Source organism: Microtus ochrogaster, unplaced genomic scaffold, assembly GCF_000317375.1.
Source record: "Microtus ochrogaster isolate Prairie Vole_2 unplaced genomic scaffold, MicOch1.0 UNK70, whole genome shotgun sequence".
Taxonomy (NCBI): Eukaryota; Metazoa; Chordata; class Mammalia; order Rodentia; family Cricetidae; genus Microtus; species Microtus ochrogaster.
Genome location: NW_004949168.1, coordinates 886,296 through 902,562, shown reverse-complemented (window position 1 = coordinate 902,562; position 16,267 = coordinate 886,296). Strand labels below are relative to the sequence as shown.

The 16,267-nt window shown below is 44.3% G+C and overlaps 1 protein-coding gene across 4 annotated transcripts in view; it reads left to right on the top strand.

Annotated features, from left to right (window-relative positions):
* Window positions 1–16,267, top strand: part of Ildr2 (immunoglobulin like domain containing receptor 2) — a 57,131-nt gene that overhangs the window by 11,038 nt on the left and 29,826 nt on the right. For all 4 annotated transcript variants that reach the window (XM_005370088.3, XM_026777518.1, XM_026777516.1 and 1 more), the window contains exons 2-3: window positions 5,502–5,834; window positions 6,657–6,776. In XM_005370088.3, the coding sequence (XP_005370145.1) occupies window positions 5,502–5,834; window positions 6,657–6,776 (453 nt within the window). The remainder of the gene's footprint in view (window positions 1–5,501; window positions 5,835–6,656; window positions 6,777–16,267) is intronic.

Sequence of the window (16,267 nt, the reverse complement as noted above, 5' to 3'; positions counted from 1 at the left end):
CCACTGTGTGCTAGTGCCCAAGCTCGGGACATCAGCCTTCCTACTGTGCACTAGTGCCCAAGCTCAGAATGCCTGTCTTCCCACTGTGTGCTAGTGGGAAGATAAAGGATAAAAAATGTATAGCTCAAGATTATATGGGGTCAATCATGGATAAGATCTGTCTTTAAATTGTAGTTTATGTGTGTTTGTTTCTGCCATGTGTATGTGGATGCCCCTAGATGCCAGAAAAGGGCATTGGATCTTCTGGAGCTGAAGTTATAGGTGGTTGTGAGCTGCCCAATGTAGGTGTTGGGAACCAAACTCAAGTCCTTTGGAGGAGCAGCAAGTACTCTTTAACTGTTGAGTCATCTCTTGAGACCCATGAGTAAGATGTTATATCATACCAAGGCATTGGGATTTGGGGATTTTTATCCTGGAAAGAATGATGAGTGAGTATTCTTTGAAGCAAGAAACTGAAATGTGGGGCTGGAGAGATGGCTCAGAGGTTAAGAGCACTGCCTGCTCTTCCAGAGGTCCTGAGTTCAATTCCCAGCAACCACATGGTGGCTCACAACCATCTGCACTGAGATCTGGCGCCCTCCTCTGGCGTGTGGGCTTACATTGAGGCAGAATGTTGTATACATAATAAATAAATAAATAAATCTTTGGGGAGGGAAATGGGAGGCTGGGAGGAGGCGGATACTTTTTTTTCCTTTTCCCAATAAAAAAAAATAAAAAAAAAGAAACTGAAATGTTTGGAAATGAAACTGATATGGATAATAATGTGTTTAATAAAGAATGCTCTAGAAAAAACGTGGAGTGTAGATTGGGCTAGTGTAGGGAGGCTCCACAGGACACTGCTCTTATACCCATATGGTAATGCTACCTATATAAAATGGTGGTTAAGAACTTTGGAGCCAGTTAGCCTGGGCCTCAGCCTGGCTGTCACCTGCTACCCTGGTATGTTAGACAGGGTATGCATGTTTGAGCATCAGTTTTTAATATGTAAAATGGGTGTGACAATTGCCTCTATTGTACAAGCTTTTGAAAGAATTCATTCAAATGCTATAGGAGGGACATAGCACAGAGTGCCATACAGCTGTTACCTGGTAGGAGGGGCTAGAAGCTGGTTATAGTGAGAATAGAGGAAAGTCAGGTTTGAGAGGTATATATAGTGATTAACTGAATGGGGTCAAAGGCAGAGAACAAATCATCAACGCTCAAGTTTTTACCTGGGTCCATTCATTACTTGTGCCTCACTGTGACCGCAGTTCCCACAACTCACAGTTTTGTGGGGTTTCAATCCCTCATGGAAGGGAAGGCATGGTGGTTTCAGATGCATGATGGGATACAGGAAAAATACCCAGCCCTTCAGAGAAGGGGCTGCTATCTGGGTCTGAGAAAAGCAAATTGAAGGTTTGGTCATGACAATTAGGGTACAAATTAGCACAGCAACGCGGAAGCAATGTCTGTAGGAGGCAAACAGGATGAGAACAAGAGATGCTGTCCAGTGGGCACGAGGAATCCCATCTCTCACCCTAGACATTAGGGTTGGGGCCAGAAGAGCAGTTCTAGACCTTCATCTTCTTGTGAGGATGGGTTCCTGATGAATGGGGTCAGAGCAACTTTGGAGTTGAATGGTACTCACCTTACCATTGGAAACCTACAAAGTAGAGACAGGGACTGTCATTTTTAGTTTTAAATCTTAACACTTGCGGTCCTCAAAAGTCTAGTAAACTTACACTCAGAACTCCTGGTCCTGTACTCTCAAAGAACCCAGCTCTGTCTCCAGTACAGGTTCCCATTGCACCAGCATGTACATCTATGCCCAAACAGCGTGCATACACACACACACACACACACACACACACACACACACACACACACACACACACTACTCTCCATTCCGACTCCAAGGGCCTGTACTAGTGAAGTGATGACCATAGCCAGACACTGTTACCGTGGAAGTTCTGATGTTATATTCCAGCATGCTTGTGCATTTTCTGCCCATTTTGCCCCCTTCACACTCAACATCTCCTACCTGGCTCTCTGCACTTGCCTAGCTTGGAGACCACAGCTCCCTGGAAGCCAACTGATACTCCTTGCTAGTCCCAGCAACACGAGCAGCTTATCTTCTGTGCTTAGTACGTATCATCTGTCACCATCAGTATTTAGGATACAACGTATCTCACCTTTAAACAACCCCATAAGACTGTTACTGTTATTATGGTTTTACTCACACGTTGAGTAACTTGCCTAAGGCTGCGTAGCTGGATTTCTAATTTAGGATTGATTCCCAAATCCAGGCCTTTAACCGCCATGCTGTGAAAAGGCAAGCGTTTCCGAGAACGTGTTTCTTATTCTTCCTAGCAGGGGTTTGCGTGTCTATCATGGAAGAAGCTGAGAATTGACTGACTAACCTCTATTAATAATTGATTACGAGGGTTCAATGGCTTGGCTTGCTCAGATGACTAATCTCACTAACAGAGAACAGAGCTGCTGAGGACGTTATTCTCAACAATCGTCTAATGAATAAAACCAAACTTGACTCTTTCTTTAAAAAAAAAAAAAAGAATAACTAACATTTAAAACTTCACCAGTGCTTTTATGTTGCACTCTTCCCCCGTGCTGATGGTATTTACCCTAAAGAGGCTAGGAGCTGTGGTTTTCCCAAGCGGAGTCTCAGCAGGGCCCAGAGCGGGAAACTGGCATGGTCAAGTGCACTGTGTCCTGGCAGCAGTGCCTATATTTCCTCCAAACACAGCTGCTATTAACTGAGTCCATGTCACCTCTGTTCCTTTATGTCTCCTGGGAAACTGGGATGTACGTAAAGGTTCCAGGTGTTACATGGTCAGAACTTGGTGCTGTATAAGTTCAGGAGTAAAGCAATGTGTGTTCCTGTCGCAGCCGTGCGAGTCAGGGAGAGTGGAATTAGCTACAGCGTTTGGGGCGGGAGATTGCAACTGAGCTTCCAGAAGGAAGTGTTATTTACCCCTTGATGGGGTTGGTCTACATAATATGGGTATGCTCAAACCTGGTGGCAGGAGATGGTCCTTGAGATGGGGTGGCATCAGAACAGGAAGTAAGGACAAAGGTGAAAATGGTGAGGGGGGATTGTCATGTGAGATCTGCCTCTAAGTGAACCTCTGTTAAGTCTGCTTCTTGAAGAAGCCCAGTGAGGCATCATGTAGTGACCCCAGGAGAAAGCAGTACAATCCTTACTGGGTAGGTGAGCAGAATGTGTCTCAGATTGCTATTGCTACCCAGATTTTCAGGCCTTGCCACTCGTATGTTGTCAGATGATATTCTAAGCTCTCCTGTTGGATGCCAACACTATTTTAATATACTATGCGAACTATGACTCACTTACTACTTTCCTCTGAAAAGCCCTCAAAATTCTCATACTAATAGTCACATATTTGCTCATCCATGCTTTATTTTAACCTCCAAGCACATAGCTGGTCCAAACACTCTCTTGTGTTCACTACCAAATTCCATGGAATGAAGAAATCGTTCTTTCATAACGAGAATTAGGGCCCGTGTTTCCCCTGTGCTTTTCATGGAGGAGGGAGGATATGGGTCTGGAAATTGGAGACATGAGTACATCTTATCCTTGTCAAGCCTGCTTTGGTAAAGAGATATGTTCCTAAGAAGTGTGTTTGAGCTGTGAGGGTGAGTGCTTTGTACTGTAGACACAGAGAAGAAGGTTCTCAAAGCAAAGGTATCCTTTCTCACCTGTCTCAAGTCTGTGCTGCAGTTCTAAGGCAATACCTTCTGCCCCATGTTGGGTGCTGTGGTGCATGCTTTTAATCACAACACCTGGGAGGCAGAGGTAGGCAAAGCTCTGAGTATGAGGCCAGCCTAGTCTACAGAGCAAGTTCCAGAGAAGCCAGGGCTACACAGAGAAACTCTGTCTTAAAAAACCAAAACCAAAACCAAGGAGGAAAAAAGAAACCTGCTCCAAGGTACCAAAAGTCAACTTCGCAATTCTTGTATTCAGCTCGGAACCTCTTCCATATATCTCTATGTCTGTCTGTCTATCTATCTATCTATCTATCTATCTATCTATCTATCTATCTATCTATCTATATCTGTCTATTTATCTATCATTTATATCTATCTATATCTATCATCTATATCTATCTATCATCTATCTATATCTATCATCTATCTATATCTATGTCTCTATTAATCATCTATAGCTATATCTATCTATCATCTATCTATCATCTATCTATCTATCATCTATCTATCTATCATCTATCTATCTTTCATCTATCTATCTATCATCTATCTATCATCTATCTATCTATCATCTATCTATCTATCATCTATCTACGTTTATACTCCTTTTCTCTGCTTCTCATCACAGTCCCTTTTTCTTTTCTTTCTTTTTCCTTTTTTTTCTTCTGACAGAAGTTTCTAGGCTTGAAGCTTTAGACTCTCCCATTCACTTAAGTTGTGTTCTCATTGCTTAGAATGTCTAGATTTTATTAATGAGTTTACACAGCTCTTTGTCTCTCAGACTCACTTGGTCTCTCATTTACTGTAATTACCTGGCTCTCTTGGCATCTCTTCTCACCTGATTTTTGTGGTTTTCCTTCTTTTTATTGTTCTTCAGAGCTATTCAACCTAGTCTACTGCTTTGGTCCTGAGATCTCTCTGTCATGAAGAGATTTCTTTTCTCCCTTACTTCTTCCCTTTGCATGGGTCACCATCAGGAAAGGAAGTCAACTTTTCTTGAATGTTATTCATCAAGTATTTGTTCAGCACTTCTGGGCTTCATAATTTAGGATGACAAGATGATATACTACCCTTTCCTGGAAGGGCAGGAAAGGAAATACCCACAGAATTGTTACAATGACTGTGTGTGGCTGACATGAAGGAGGAAGGGACAAACTGGCCAAAGAATGCATCCTAAGAGGCCTTTGAACTGTGTTTTGGATGATGGAAAGCAAATTCCAAGGGAAGTGAGGCAAAGCATTCCAGAAACAAGGGTCATCATGTGCAGAGACATGGAGATGCGGAATAACACTGCTCGCGTTAAGTTTGCTATTTGTGAAGCTTGGTGCGCAGGTAGAGTTCCATCAAAGGGGTGATGCTGAAGGCAGGAAGCTAGCTGATGGGTTTTAGAATGTCTTGCCAAATGTGGTGGTTAGTTTCAATTATGAACTTGATGAGATCTAGAATGACCCGGGGATACAGCCTCTGGGCATGCCTGTGCCTCTGGGGGTTTATCTGGATTGGGTTGAGATGGGAAGACCTTCATTCCCTGGGCTAGGAACCCAGACCATATAAGAAGGTGAATTAAGAGCACACGTTTATAACTCTTTCTTGACTGTGGATGCAGCGTGACTGGCTGTCTCAAGCTCTTGTTGTTCTGCCTTCCTTACCGAAATAGACCGTTACCCAGCACTGTGAGCCTACATGAGAATAAGGGTGTGAGCGGGGATGCCGTCACATGCTGAGAGGTGAGGCCTGAGATATGGATCCGGCTTGGACACGTTCGTTCTGTTTTGCAGCCATGGTTGAAGGCCTTCAAGTCTCAGTGCCCGACAAGAAGAAAGTGGCCATGCTCTTCCAGCCCACCGTGCTTCGCTGCCACTTCTCCACATCCTCCCATCAGCCTGCAGTGGTGCAGTGGAAGTTCAAATCCTACTGCCAGGATCGCATGGGAGAATCCTTGGGCATGCCCTCTCCCAGAACCCAAGCTCTCAGCAAGAGGAACCTGGAATGGGACCCCTACTTGGATTGTTTAGACAGCAGAAGGACCGTCCGAGTGGTAGCTTCAAAGCAGGGCTCGACTGTTACCCTGGGAGATTTCTACAGGGGCAGAGAGATCACGATAGTTCACGGTACCAACACCTTTGTTCTGAACCCAGGGAGTGGGAGGGAGGTCCATTTTTTTGTCCTAGACCGAAGGGAAGTCCTCTTTCGGTTCCTCAAGGATCTGATTTTTGTGGGGGATGGGAGAGTCAAGAGCCCTGACATATTGCTTTGAATGACAGGGGAGGGAGTGTAGACAGTGTGTTGTGTAGGGAACACAGACAAGCTCTGGAGTAGCCTCTTAGAGCCTGACCGCCAATCTTAGAGATTGCTTTCAGAACTGTTTGATATGAGTTTCAATGGAAGGACTCAAGGAAGACGTTCTGTACCTGGACATGCCCTTTCTGCCCTTTACTGACCCCGAAAAGTGGACTTTCCTAAAAATTCCTTTTCCTGGAGAAGGGATGTATGCATACAAGTAACAGAGCCAGGTAGCTGAATAGATCCCACCCTCTCTCCAGGTCCCTAAAGCTTGAGATCAGAAAAGTTTCGTGACCTATTCGATCATTAAATGATTTGAAATCAATTTATTTCTAGGAACCCAAAATTATTTGGGAACTTACCCAGTTCTTAGGCTCTACTGTAGGCCTGGCTCAAAGCCGTCAGCTCCTCCCGAAAGTGGGCTAGAACCAGATCTATTTGTGGCTGTACTCTAATTCTCCTGCCTTACAGATGCTAGTTTGTATTATTTTGTTGGAAATAAAGTGAGCGTTTCCCAGCCACTATGCAGGCAAAGAAACAGAACCGTGTAGATGTCCCAGCAGGGCACTCCTGTCGCAGACCCCAGGGTTCAGTGCCTTTCTTCGGGAAGACGGGGGTTCAGGAGCGGGTCCTCCTTTCTGTGATCACAGATGCGGATCTGCAGATTGGAAAGCTCATGTGGGGAGACAGCGGACTCTATTACTGTATCATCACCACCCCAGATGACCTGGAAGGAAAAAATGAGGACTCTGTGGAGTTGCTGGTGTTGGGTAAGTGAGAACCAGGGGCGACCTTTCCACCTTAGGCTGCTTGCATTGTGTTTCTTTCCTCCCTGCATGTGTTAGCAGACTGCACACGTGGTCTTGATCTTTTCTGCACAGACAGCCCTGTTGCAGGGTCGTCTCTTTCTGAGTAGTGGCTGTATCTATCGTGTCTTGCTTCTGGAAGGCTCTGACTCTTTGCAGCACTGTCAGAAATGTTTCTCGTTTCCTCAGTGCCCCTTACTTTCTACTTTCACCTTTAACCTTGATGTACCTTATCTTCTTCTTTTCTTTTTATGTGATAATTAGTTGTTAAAGAAAATGCTAGAGACATTCAGAGTGTGGTAGAAACAGAAAGAGAGATAAGAACCCATTGGTGGGTGTGCAAGCTCTTCTGGAGACCCCAGGAGTCTCTGCCCAACCAGTTGTCTCTCCTTAAGATACTCAGGAAGCAAGATGGCTGCACAATGGAGAGTCTAGTGATAGAATGCGCCCCACGAGAAGAGCTATGTTGAAGTGTGCTGATTTAACTGGAAGGGGAAGCATCTGAGTTATTTTCAAGCAAACATATCTCATCCTTATTAATATTCACTGTTTCATAACTGGGAACTCCTTACTTTGGCTACTTTTCCTCTTGTGGACTGGAAGGATGTTAGTGCAAAATGATCTTGAAAACGGAGGGCCTTTTTTTTGTTTTATAAATGTTGATTAGATAAAACAAACAAACTAACTAAAAAAACTTAGATTAAACCAACACAGAAAACAAGAAAAAGAAAAGCCTCGTCTGAATTGTAGCAGGAAAAAGTGATGAAGTACCCTTTAATCCATGATTCAGAAGACGTTGCTTTTCTCTTGTTGTGGCCTCTAAAAGTTAGCTGACACTAATTTGTGGGAACGTGCAAGAGCTCCTTGTTTGAAGGAAAAATGAAGTTTAAGACTGATTTTTACCCACTGTGAGAAACTCAATACCCCAGGATAAAGTAGCATTTTCTATTTAGAATTTTTAGTGTTTTTTTTTTATTTGTCATGACTTTGACAAAGCAATTGTTCTCATGTCTTCGTCTTACAAACATTTACAAAAGGAACCGAGGTAGCATCAGCTTTCCTTGTTAGAAGGTTGGCTTAAATATAGACTTCAGAGCCAGCATGCAAACTGTAACTGCTGTGGCTTGTAGGGAAATGGAAATTAAAGGAACAAAAGGCTTATTGGCAATGCCAAAAACATGGTAAGATGAGATATCTAAGAGATAAATTTTGCCTAATCTCAGGACTCTAATAGTCAAATTTTCAGGATAATTGTGAGCACAGTGGTTTGAATGAGGCAGCCATCTGCACGGAAGTAACTGTGTGTGCAGGGAAAGGAGGCCAGCTTTAAAAAAAAAGAAAAGAAAAAACCACTCTAGATAATTTAGTCCCACCTGAGAAGATGTAGGGGAAATGAATGAAGGGCAAGTTTTGCCCTCTGAGGACATGCTAGAATACATTGCAGACATACCTCTGGATCAGATCCAGGTTAACTGTGGCCTGAGGATGCCTTCCTTGGGGCCCAAAGGGTTCAGCAGATGGTGAGTGAAAGGAAGGCTTGGATGAAAATGGTCACCAGTGATGGCAGAAGAGATGAGGAGCAGAAACTAGCATTGCTCTGCAATGAAGCATGACTGACGACGAGGGACACCGCCACCCTAGCTCTGCATGAAATCAGGGCCTCAACACCCAGGCACCGGAGCGACACCTGTTCTGTGCCACCCTGATTAGAAATGTCCAAAATGTGATAGTTTTGCCGTGGCAATACTACTTGTGTTAACTAAAGGAACTGGTTTCCATCGGTGACATTCTTGAATGCTTTAAAGGATTAAATGCAAATTTCTGAGTTTTTATCTTTGGCACCCTTATATAAAATTTTTCAAAATACTGTCACATTAAAAAAAAATAGAGTAGTTTGGTTGTTATATTCTACAGGGCACTTTGTTTGACAGTCTTTTCTTCTGTGAGACCAGGAAAGCAACCTGATTTCTGGGTTCTCTGTCAAAGGATGGAGTCCCCTGGGAAGATTTCTGGGGTTCACAGTTTGCTAATTACAACACCATGAACTAATGCTTATTGAATTTTCTGTGAGCAATGGCTAGAAAATTCATTCTAGTAAAAAAAGGACTTAAAGACCAAGAGACTTGTTTTCAAATATTTGGAGTGAAGTTGTGTACAAGAGGCTTTGGAAACAGTCTGCATGCCCGCAGGTGGTTCACTGGAGGAAGGGAGCAGAGCAGGGTTCGATATGGAGACTGTTAAAGGGTGGTTCACTGGAGGAAGGGAGCAGAGCAGGGTTCGATATGGAGACTGTTAAAGCACAGAGGAAAGGTGTGAGACTCTGAACCGGAACAGGAAACGAAGACACCCTAACAGCTGTTCTGAGATCAAAGCCATCGACCTTGGGGATGTGTCGAAGACCGCTGTGAGAAAGCTGAGCCAAACAGGATTTCCAACTAGGTGGGGGAACCAGTCACCCATTAACTAAGAAAGAGGACACGGGAGGAAACGCAAGCATAGAAGCAGAGGGGTGAGGGTTTGGGACATGCAGAATTTAAGACGCCTGTGGGACACCAGTGGAGCTCCAGGGGCTCTATTTCATTGGGACATTTTTCCTAGATGGAAACCAATTCCTTTAAGTAAGCAAAATAAATGGCATTTTACCCAAAATTGCCCATGGCAGATCGTTTGCTGACAATTGTAAGCGTCAGTCTGGAAGTCAGAGGAAAGTGAAGACAGGAGACAGAGGGTTTAAGAATCATGTTTAAGAAACAGACGGGCAGAACCACGTGAGAGTAGATGAATCACCCCAGCTATTGCTATAAAATGAACGAGGCCAAGAATAGAACCCTTTGGCGGGGTGCTTTAGTTTCACCTCATGAGAGTGGTAACACTGATACTGTATGTATACTTTTCTTCAGTTCCTCACAAAACTGAGAGTTCCTTAGTAGCGCCTAATGAGGACCAATACCTCTCCATGTCTGTATCTGCCCTGCCGAGGAGGGCTCCACCATACAGAGGCTCTAAACTGACAAAGGGCAGCCTCTATAGCTAGTTCTCACTTCGTGTCTCTTAAATGTTACTGAATACTGCATGTGTCTTTGTTGACTTGACATAGATACCTACAGTCTTGAGTGAGTTGATATGGTTTGATTTTGGTTGATGATGCAGATTTGGTCACAATCTACGTATTTCATCAGTTGTTAGTAATAGATCTATCAGATACTATAGCTGAAAACACTGGTTCTGGTGAACTTAAGCAAAAGAAAAGTATTGCAAGATATCAAAATTAAAAGGAAAGCTAAAGGATATACTTTTTAGGAAAGGATGTATTAGCTTCTATACCAATATCCCCCTAAACACAGCGACTTTTCCACTCAAAAGTTTATTTCTACATTTGTTGCAGTGAATTGAACAGTTCCGTCCAAGTAGTGGCGTGTGGTTCTAGGCTTCTCTTTTATTTGGCTCTGCTGTGTTGGAGACTTTTGCTCCCAGGTAAAGGGAGAGTAGGGATAGCGGATGAAAATGAGAAGGGATAAATGAATGAACGGTCATCTGGGGCTCTTTCGGATCTAGATCTGTGTAGTGATGCGGAGCGCTTCTTGAGTCATTTGTAAATGCCCTGGAAGAAAATGACAGTGGCTAACATGGCAGTTACTCTTGGCACTGGCAGAGATGCCCGGGGGCTTCTGAGTTTATGTTGCAGAAATTGTTGAAAAGTATCTTTAGGGCTCCCTTGGTAGAAAAACAAAAACCAAGCAAACAGACTTAAACGTTATTTTCCATTCTTGTATTTTCCCAACAAAACGTTAGCCTTAAGAGAGTAAGCCCAGTTGGCCCAGTTAGATCAGCTGTGCACTGCTGTGCACTGCTTAGCACAGGGAGATCAGCGCTTCTTGGGGAGAGTCCACCAATATGCATAGAATGAACACACGAATATCTCCTCCCGCCTCCCCTCCCCCAGCCAAGTAGCTATCAGCTGAAGTGATGGTGGTCGTGTCCACATAATGTACCTGCTGTACACCAAAGCTAACTCACAGGGCTTGGAACACTCCTATGGGTAGAAGAGTGGGGCTTAGTCCCTTCATTTCCCAAATTAAATCAGTGTCCTGCTTCTATGACTGCACTCTAGTTTCTAGAAAGTGTCAAGGATTAGACCCCATTGTTGTGATCCCTAACTTTCTCTGCTTTCACAATACCACAAGTCCTATGTGTACTGAGACACTGTAGATGAAGCTATCTGTTAAGAAGTGTGGCTGCTGCTCGAGGCCGTAGGTCGTGACTTCTACTTGCCCTGGGCTTGCCTCCTTCATTCTGCACATTTCTTCCTTCAACTCTCTGTAACCACTGACCTAGGCCCCTCCTTCAAAGGCACAGTTGCTCTGATCTAGATCGAATACCTCCCCACTGAGTATGACTCACCCCTCTCTCCACCCCATCTGAACCTCCATCAGTGGCTACGGATGCTTCGTTCAGAGGTTTCAGAAATATCCAAAGATGTGTGATTCGTGGCAACAAAGGACAACCACTGCTTCGGCATTAAACAGGAAAACTATCCCAAACACCCTTTGCTGTCTTTTTGATGATTCAGAAGGTAAAGTCATTCTGAAGTTGGAAAGGCACAGTGTTTTGGTGCTTTGAGATGACAGTGACAGATACCTTGGGTGGGTGACGGTAGGGCTGTACCAGCAGACAGTCACAGAAGATGGGGGTGTCTAGAAATAAGTCACCTGAGGTTAGACATTGGACTGGGATCGGTGGCAAGGATTGGCTGTTTATGACCTGGAACCATGCCACTGTTGGGCTAGGAATAAAGTTCCCTGGGGCAGCTCCAGCTGGCGGGAAAAGGACTTCGCCATTTCAGAAAGGCTCATGCAGGGAAGTTATTATTTTAAAATCTAAAAGCAGCTTGCCTTGTTCTTACTTCTTTCTATGTACAGTATAAGGTCCTGACCTTTTCTTTCTGATGTCCCTTGTGGTAGCTTGTTGTTTAAAGGACTTTAATTTTAAAAGGGAGACAGAGCCTCAGAGGAAATGAGGCTGAGTGTACCCTCCTGCCTCCAACCAGGCATTAGAATAAGAGGACATGACCAAAGGGTGCTTAGGTTTAAGCTAAGGAAGACGTTTCTAATGGTAAATAACAGGGTTTTTTCAAATTATTATAATGAAATTATGGGTGGTTTGGAGAAATCACAGAAACTCCTTCTCTGATGAGCTTTAACACACAGAACAGATTCATTCCAGGTTGCCTAGAAACAAGGATAAACAAGATGGCATTCCAGAGGCTTTCAATGATTTTTTTTTCACTCCTTTCAAAGACCCTGGATTTCAGAATTAATTCTCCATAGAAGACGATTCCTCAAATACCATTTGTTTTGCTTTAATACTGTTTCTGTGTCAGAAAAAATAATTATACTTATTGATCATACTTCAAACCAAACAGTAAAGTACAGAAGAAGGAATTATCCCTGAAAAGCCCATTCTTTTGAGCCGTCATGTTTTCCACAATTATTTTGATTGCGAGGGATGGAGGCTCCAACTAACTTAGCTCTATCTTTTGGTTTAGGTAACAAGTAAAGCTCGGGGAGAGGGGTATTCCCAGCTTCAGTCAATGAGATCTGGTGATAGATCAGTGTGTCCACAAACTGGTCTTTCCTTGGCTTCTCCTGCTCTGCTCAGCTTCCTTTTCAGGCAGGCTCTCTTCCCGTGAAGCAAAGAGGACCTGGACAAGCCCTGCTTCTGTCTACCTCAGGAGGACAGAGCTCTCTGCAGAGGTCCTGCAAAAGCCCCGTTGTTGAAGGGACAGACATAGTCAACCCCCATTGGGGGCTGCAGAGGGAGAGAGAAGCAGTTTCCTAAAGGAAACTAGGCAGTTGTTTCCAAATGAAGACGAAAGGGATGCCAGGCAGGCAAAAACACACACTACTAACATTTTGTGGAATTCATCATCAGTTTCTGCTTCTTTACGGGCCAAATGCAGTGCTAACTGCGGAGGCCAGAAATAGGTGCGCTCTGCTCTCAGCAGGTCCTCATGAGTAGGCACTACTTTGGGACTGATTCCTTCCCGTAAATACAATGCTACAGAATTGCCTTTGTTTTCCTGTCATGTTCCTATTTTTTTTTCTTCCATCTCCTCCTGTGACTTACCCAAGAGTACAGCATATATTACTTAGACATGAAGGAATGGGCGGGCATACATTTCTTTTTTTAATGCAAGCTATTCATAGTCCTATGTCTGGTATAAATAAACGTCTCTGTTCACTGGTATTTTAAAAAGCCATTAAGAAATGAATAAGTAATCAATGAAAATTTGGGAGGGGACGTCTCCTACGAGGTGACTCCAGGAATATTTAACAGGAGTATTTCCTGAGACGGTGCAGGGATGTCCTGGCTCCCACCCCTGCTAGCACCCACCCCTGCATTCCTGCAGTTCCAGTCTGAATCCTGTCCCACATCCCACTGATTTTAGTTCAGGCTGTTCAGAAAGGCTACTTGTTGCCAAGACTCCCCATCCCCCTTCTCTCTCTCTTTGCCAGCCGCAGCCTGGTGCTGTGGAACCGGGGAGATTTGCCTATTAGAAGGGCCTCAGCTCCCAGAGTTCCCATAGCAACAGCCTCCTTGGAGGTCTTTGTTGCCTGCTAAAACTTTGATCTCAGAGAGTGGCTGCTGCTGTTTCTCTCTGGAAGATTTACAAACAGAGGAAGAAGAGCAAAAGAATTGGGGAAGAAAAAAGTTTACTCCTGGCAGAGGGGAGAGGAAAAAAAAGAATTCCAAAGCCACACTCTGGCCATGCGTCTGAAGAGAACCTTTGGAACATCTTTGGGTCTGGGCTGTGCCCACATTTCATTCGCAGACTTGGCCTTGTTTCAGCGTGTTGGACTCACCCCTAGCAAGGGTGGGAACATTCTACTTCAGCACACACATGCACCTTCAGGATTCTAGAAGGGCTGAGACAACCCCACGAACTTCCAAGAACAGAGGGACAGAAGACGAGGAGTGGGTTTTTGTAGGCATTGCCCTGATGTCTCTTCTCCAACCTCTGGCCGACTCTGCCTTAAGCTTACTTAGATATTTCTGTTGTCTTTGTTTTTATAAAGAATGAGAAAATGTATTGAAAGGATAGAGGAGAGAGAAGAGGCAGAGGGAGTTACTCAGGCACCAAGCGGAGTCTAACTCTCCTTAGTGACTGTAGGTAAGAGAAGACTATGATTCCTCCAAAGATATGGGGCCAAGCATTTCATGCCCTGCAAGAGCTTCTCTTAGCTTCAAGAATTCATTGCATAATCCCAGTCTTGCTCATTGATAAGCACCACAGAGTGGATAAGTATTGCTTCAATTATGATTTCTGTTTCAATTATGATTAAAAAATGTAATGAGTATTTTTAGCTGTATTGGGATCCCACACAACGAAGATACAAAATACATAAATAGCCATCTTGTCCCTGTTAAAAGTTTGTGTCTTTTGTGAAGATAAAAGTTACAGTTTGGCAGGGAGGGAGGAACAATGTAAGAGAGGATTAAAGCTGTGCTTGGATAGTAAATGTCTAGGCCACTGACGCTCAGCCAAGGCTGCTTTGCCCTCCCAGGAGACGTTTGGGTGTCTGTGAGTGTGGCAAGCAGAGTGAGGAGAGGCTGGGGAAGCTTTGGAACCTCCTATAACACAGACCAAGTCACTGACACTCACACTGTCATCTGTACTCTAAGTGCCAGTGGGGGCGGGGGTCAATGTCTCTTGGCTACAGGACATGGTCCCAGTGAACAGCAGAGGCTTTGGGCTCAGACAGCTCTTGGTGTGCTAACATGAGCTCAGTTTCCCAATCTGTAGAAGTAGGAGAGGGGTCATAAAAGTTACCCTGAAGTGTAGTGGCATCTCATTTGTATTTTAATAAATAAATCTTGCCTGACGATCAGAGAGCTTTACAGAGAGGCAGTGGTGACACACACCTTTAATCCCAGTAGCTAACTAATTGCCATAGAAACACAGTGGTGCACACCTTTAATTCCAGTCCTAGAGAGGATTATAAAATGGGAGGAGACAGCTCTCAGTCTCATTCTGAGGTTCCTAGCAGTAGGATCTCCATTTTCAGACTGAGATAGAGGTAAGAGCCAGTGACTGGCTGCTTTGCTTTTCAGGTCTTCAGGTTGAACCCCAATTTCTCTCTCTTTTCATTTGTATTTTAATAAATAAAACTTGCCTGAAGATCAGAGAGTAATACAGCCCCACTGGTCAGTCTTACTGACCAGGTAGTGGTAGCACACACCTTTAATCCCAGCAGCCACCCTAGTTGCCTTAGAAACTGGGCAGTGCATGCCTTTAATCCCAGGTGCATGCCTTTAGTCCCAGCCTAGAGAGGATTACAAGACGGGAGGAGAAAGCTCTCAAACACAGTCTCATTCTGAGATTCCTGGAGGCAGGATTGCCATTTTTGGACTGAGGTCGAGGTAAGAGCCAGTGGCTGGTTGTTTTGCTTTTCGGCTCTTCAGGTTGAACCCCAATTTCTCTCTCTTGAGTTTTTATTGCCCGTTCTTCACCGAAGACCTATTGTTAAGATTAAGAACTCAGCAGATCGTACTTTCTTCCCCTCCCCTTGCAGATCTCCACAGGTCCCCCATCCATATCTCAGAGAACACTCTAGGTTGAGAACTCCCGCTAAACAGTTGCTTTTCCTTAAGCACAGCCCATTAGAGATTTACTGGTCCCCTTGCGAACTGACCCATGAAGAACAGACTCACATTTTCTCAGTAACATCTGAGTCCCGTTGAAATTGTCATGATGGTAGACTTGGGGCAGTCTGACCCAGGACTCTTTTGCCTTCGGGCTGCCTCGTTTTGGTTACTATTTGGAAAGCCTTTTTGTCCGAGAGGATGGCTCTTAGCTAACTGTAAAGATTTGATTGTAGAGCTTATCCAGTGATGAAGACCTATGACTTGGATTAGGATCTATCTAGTGGGCCTAGGACGACAGTGGCAAAATTTATAATCTAAACTAGGATAGGCTTGAGTGAAGGGCTAGAAGAAATGTCAAAGTAACGTATGGCAAGTCCAGGCGCAAACACTGGTGTTTTCCAGGAGAGCTGGTAATGATGGTCACCCATCTCAAGAGTCTTCTGTGGTTTGAACAAAACAGAATCCTGTCTGCTCGCTTTAGCCAGGTCTTACTGCTCGCTGACATTTCATTTATGAGGACTTAGGGATGTATGTCTCCCTTCATCTACGTGAATCAAGCATTGCGGCCCAGCAAAAGCACGGTGCTTTCACAGAACGATAGCTGGTTGGAAAATATATCCTAAGATTTCTGACCTGTCACAGCTTTTCATCGCCCTGCGTCGTTTAAGAAACAACCACCCACGGAGACAGTGGGGCTGATCTATTGGGAGCTCACCAATGCCAGCTGGACTGTGAATCGAAAAGCAGGGGATAATCCCGGACTCTCTGAATATGGCGGACAATGAGGGCTGCTGAGAAGCCAAGGACAA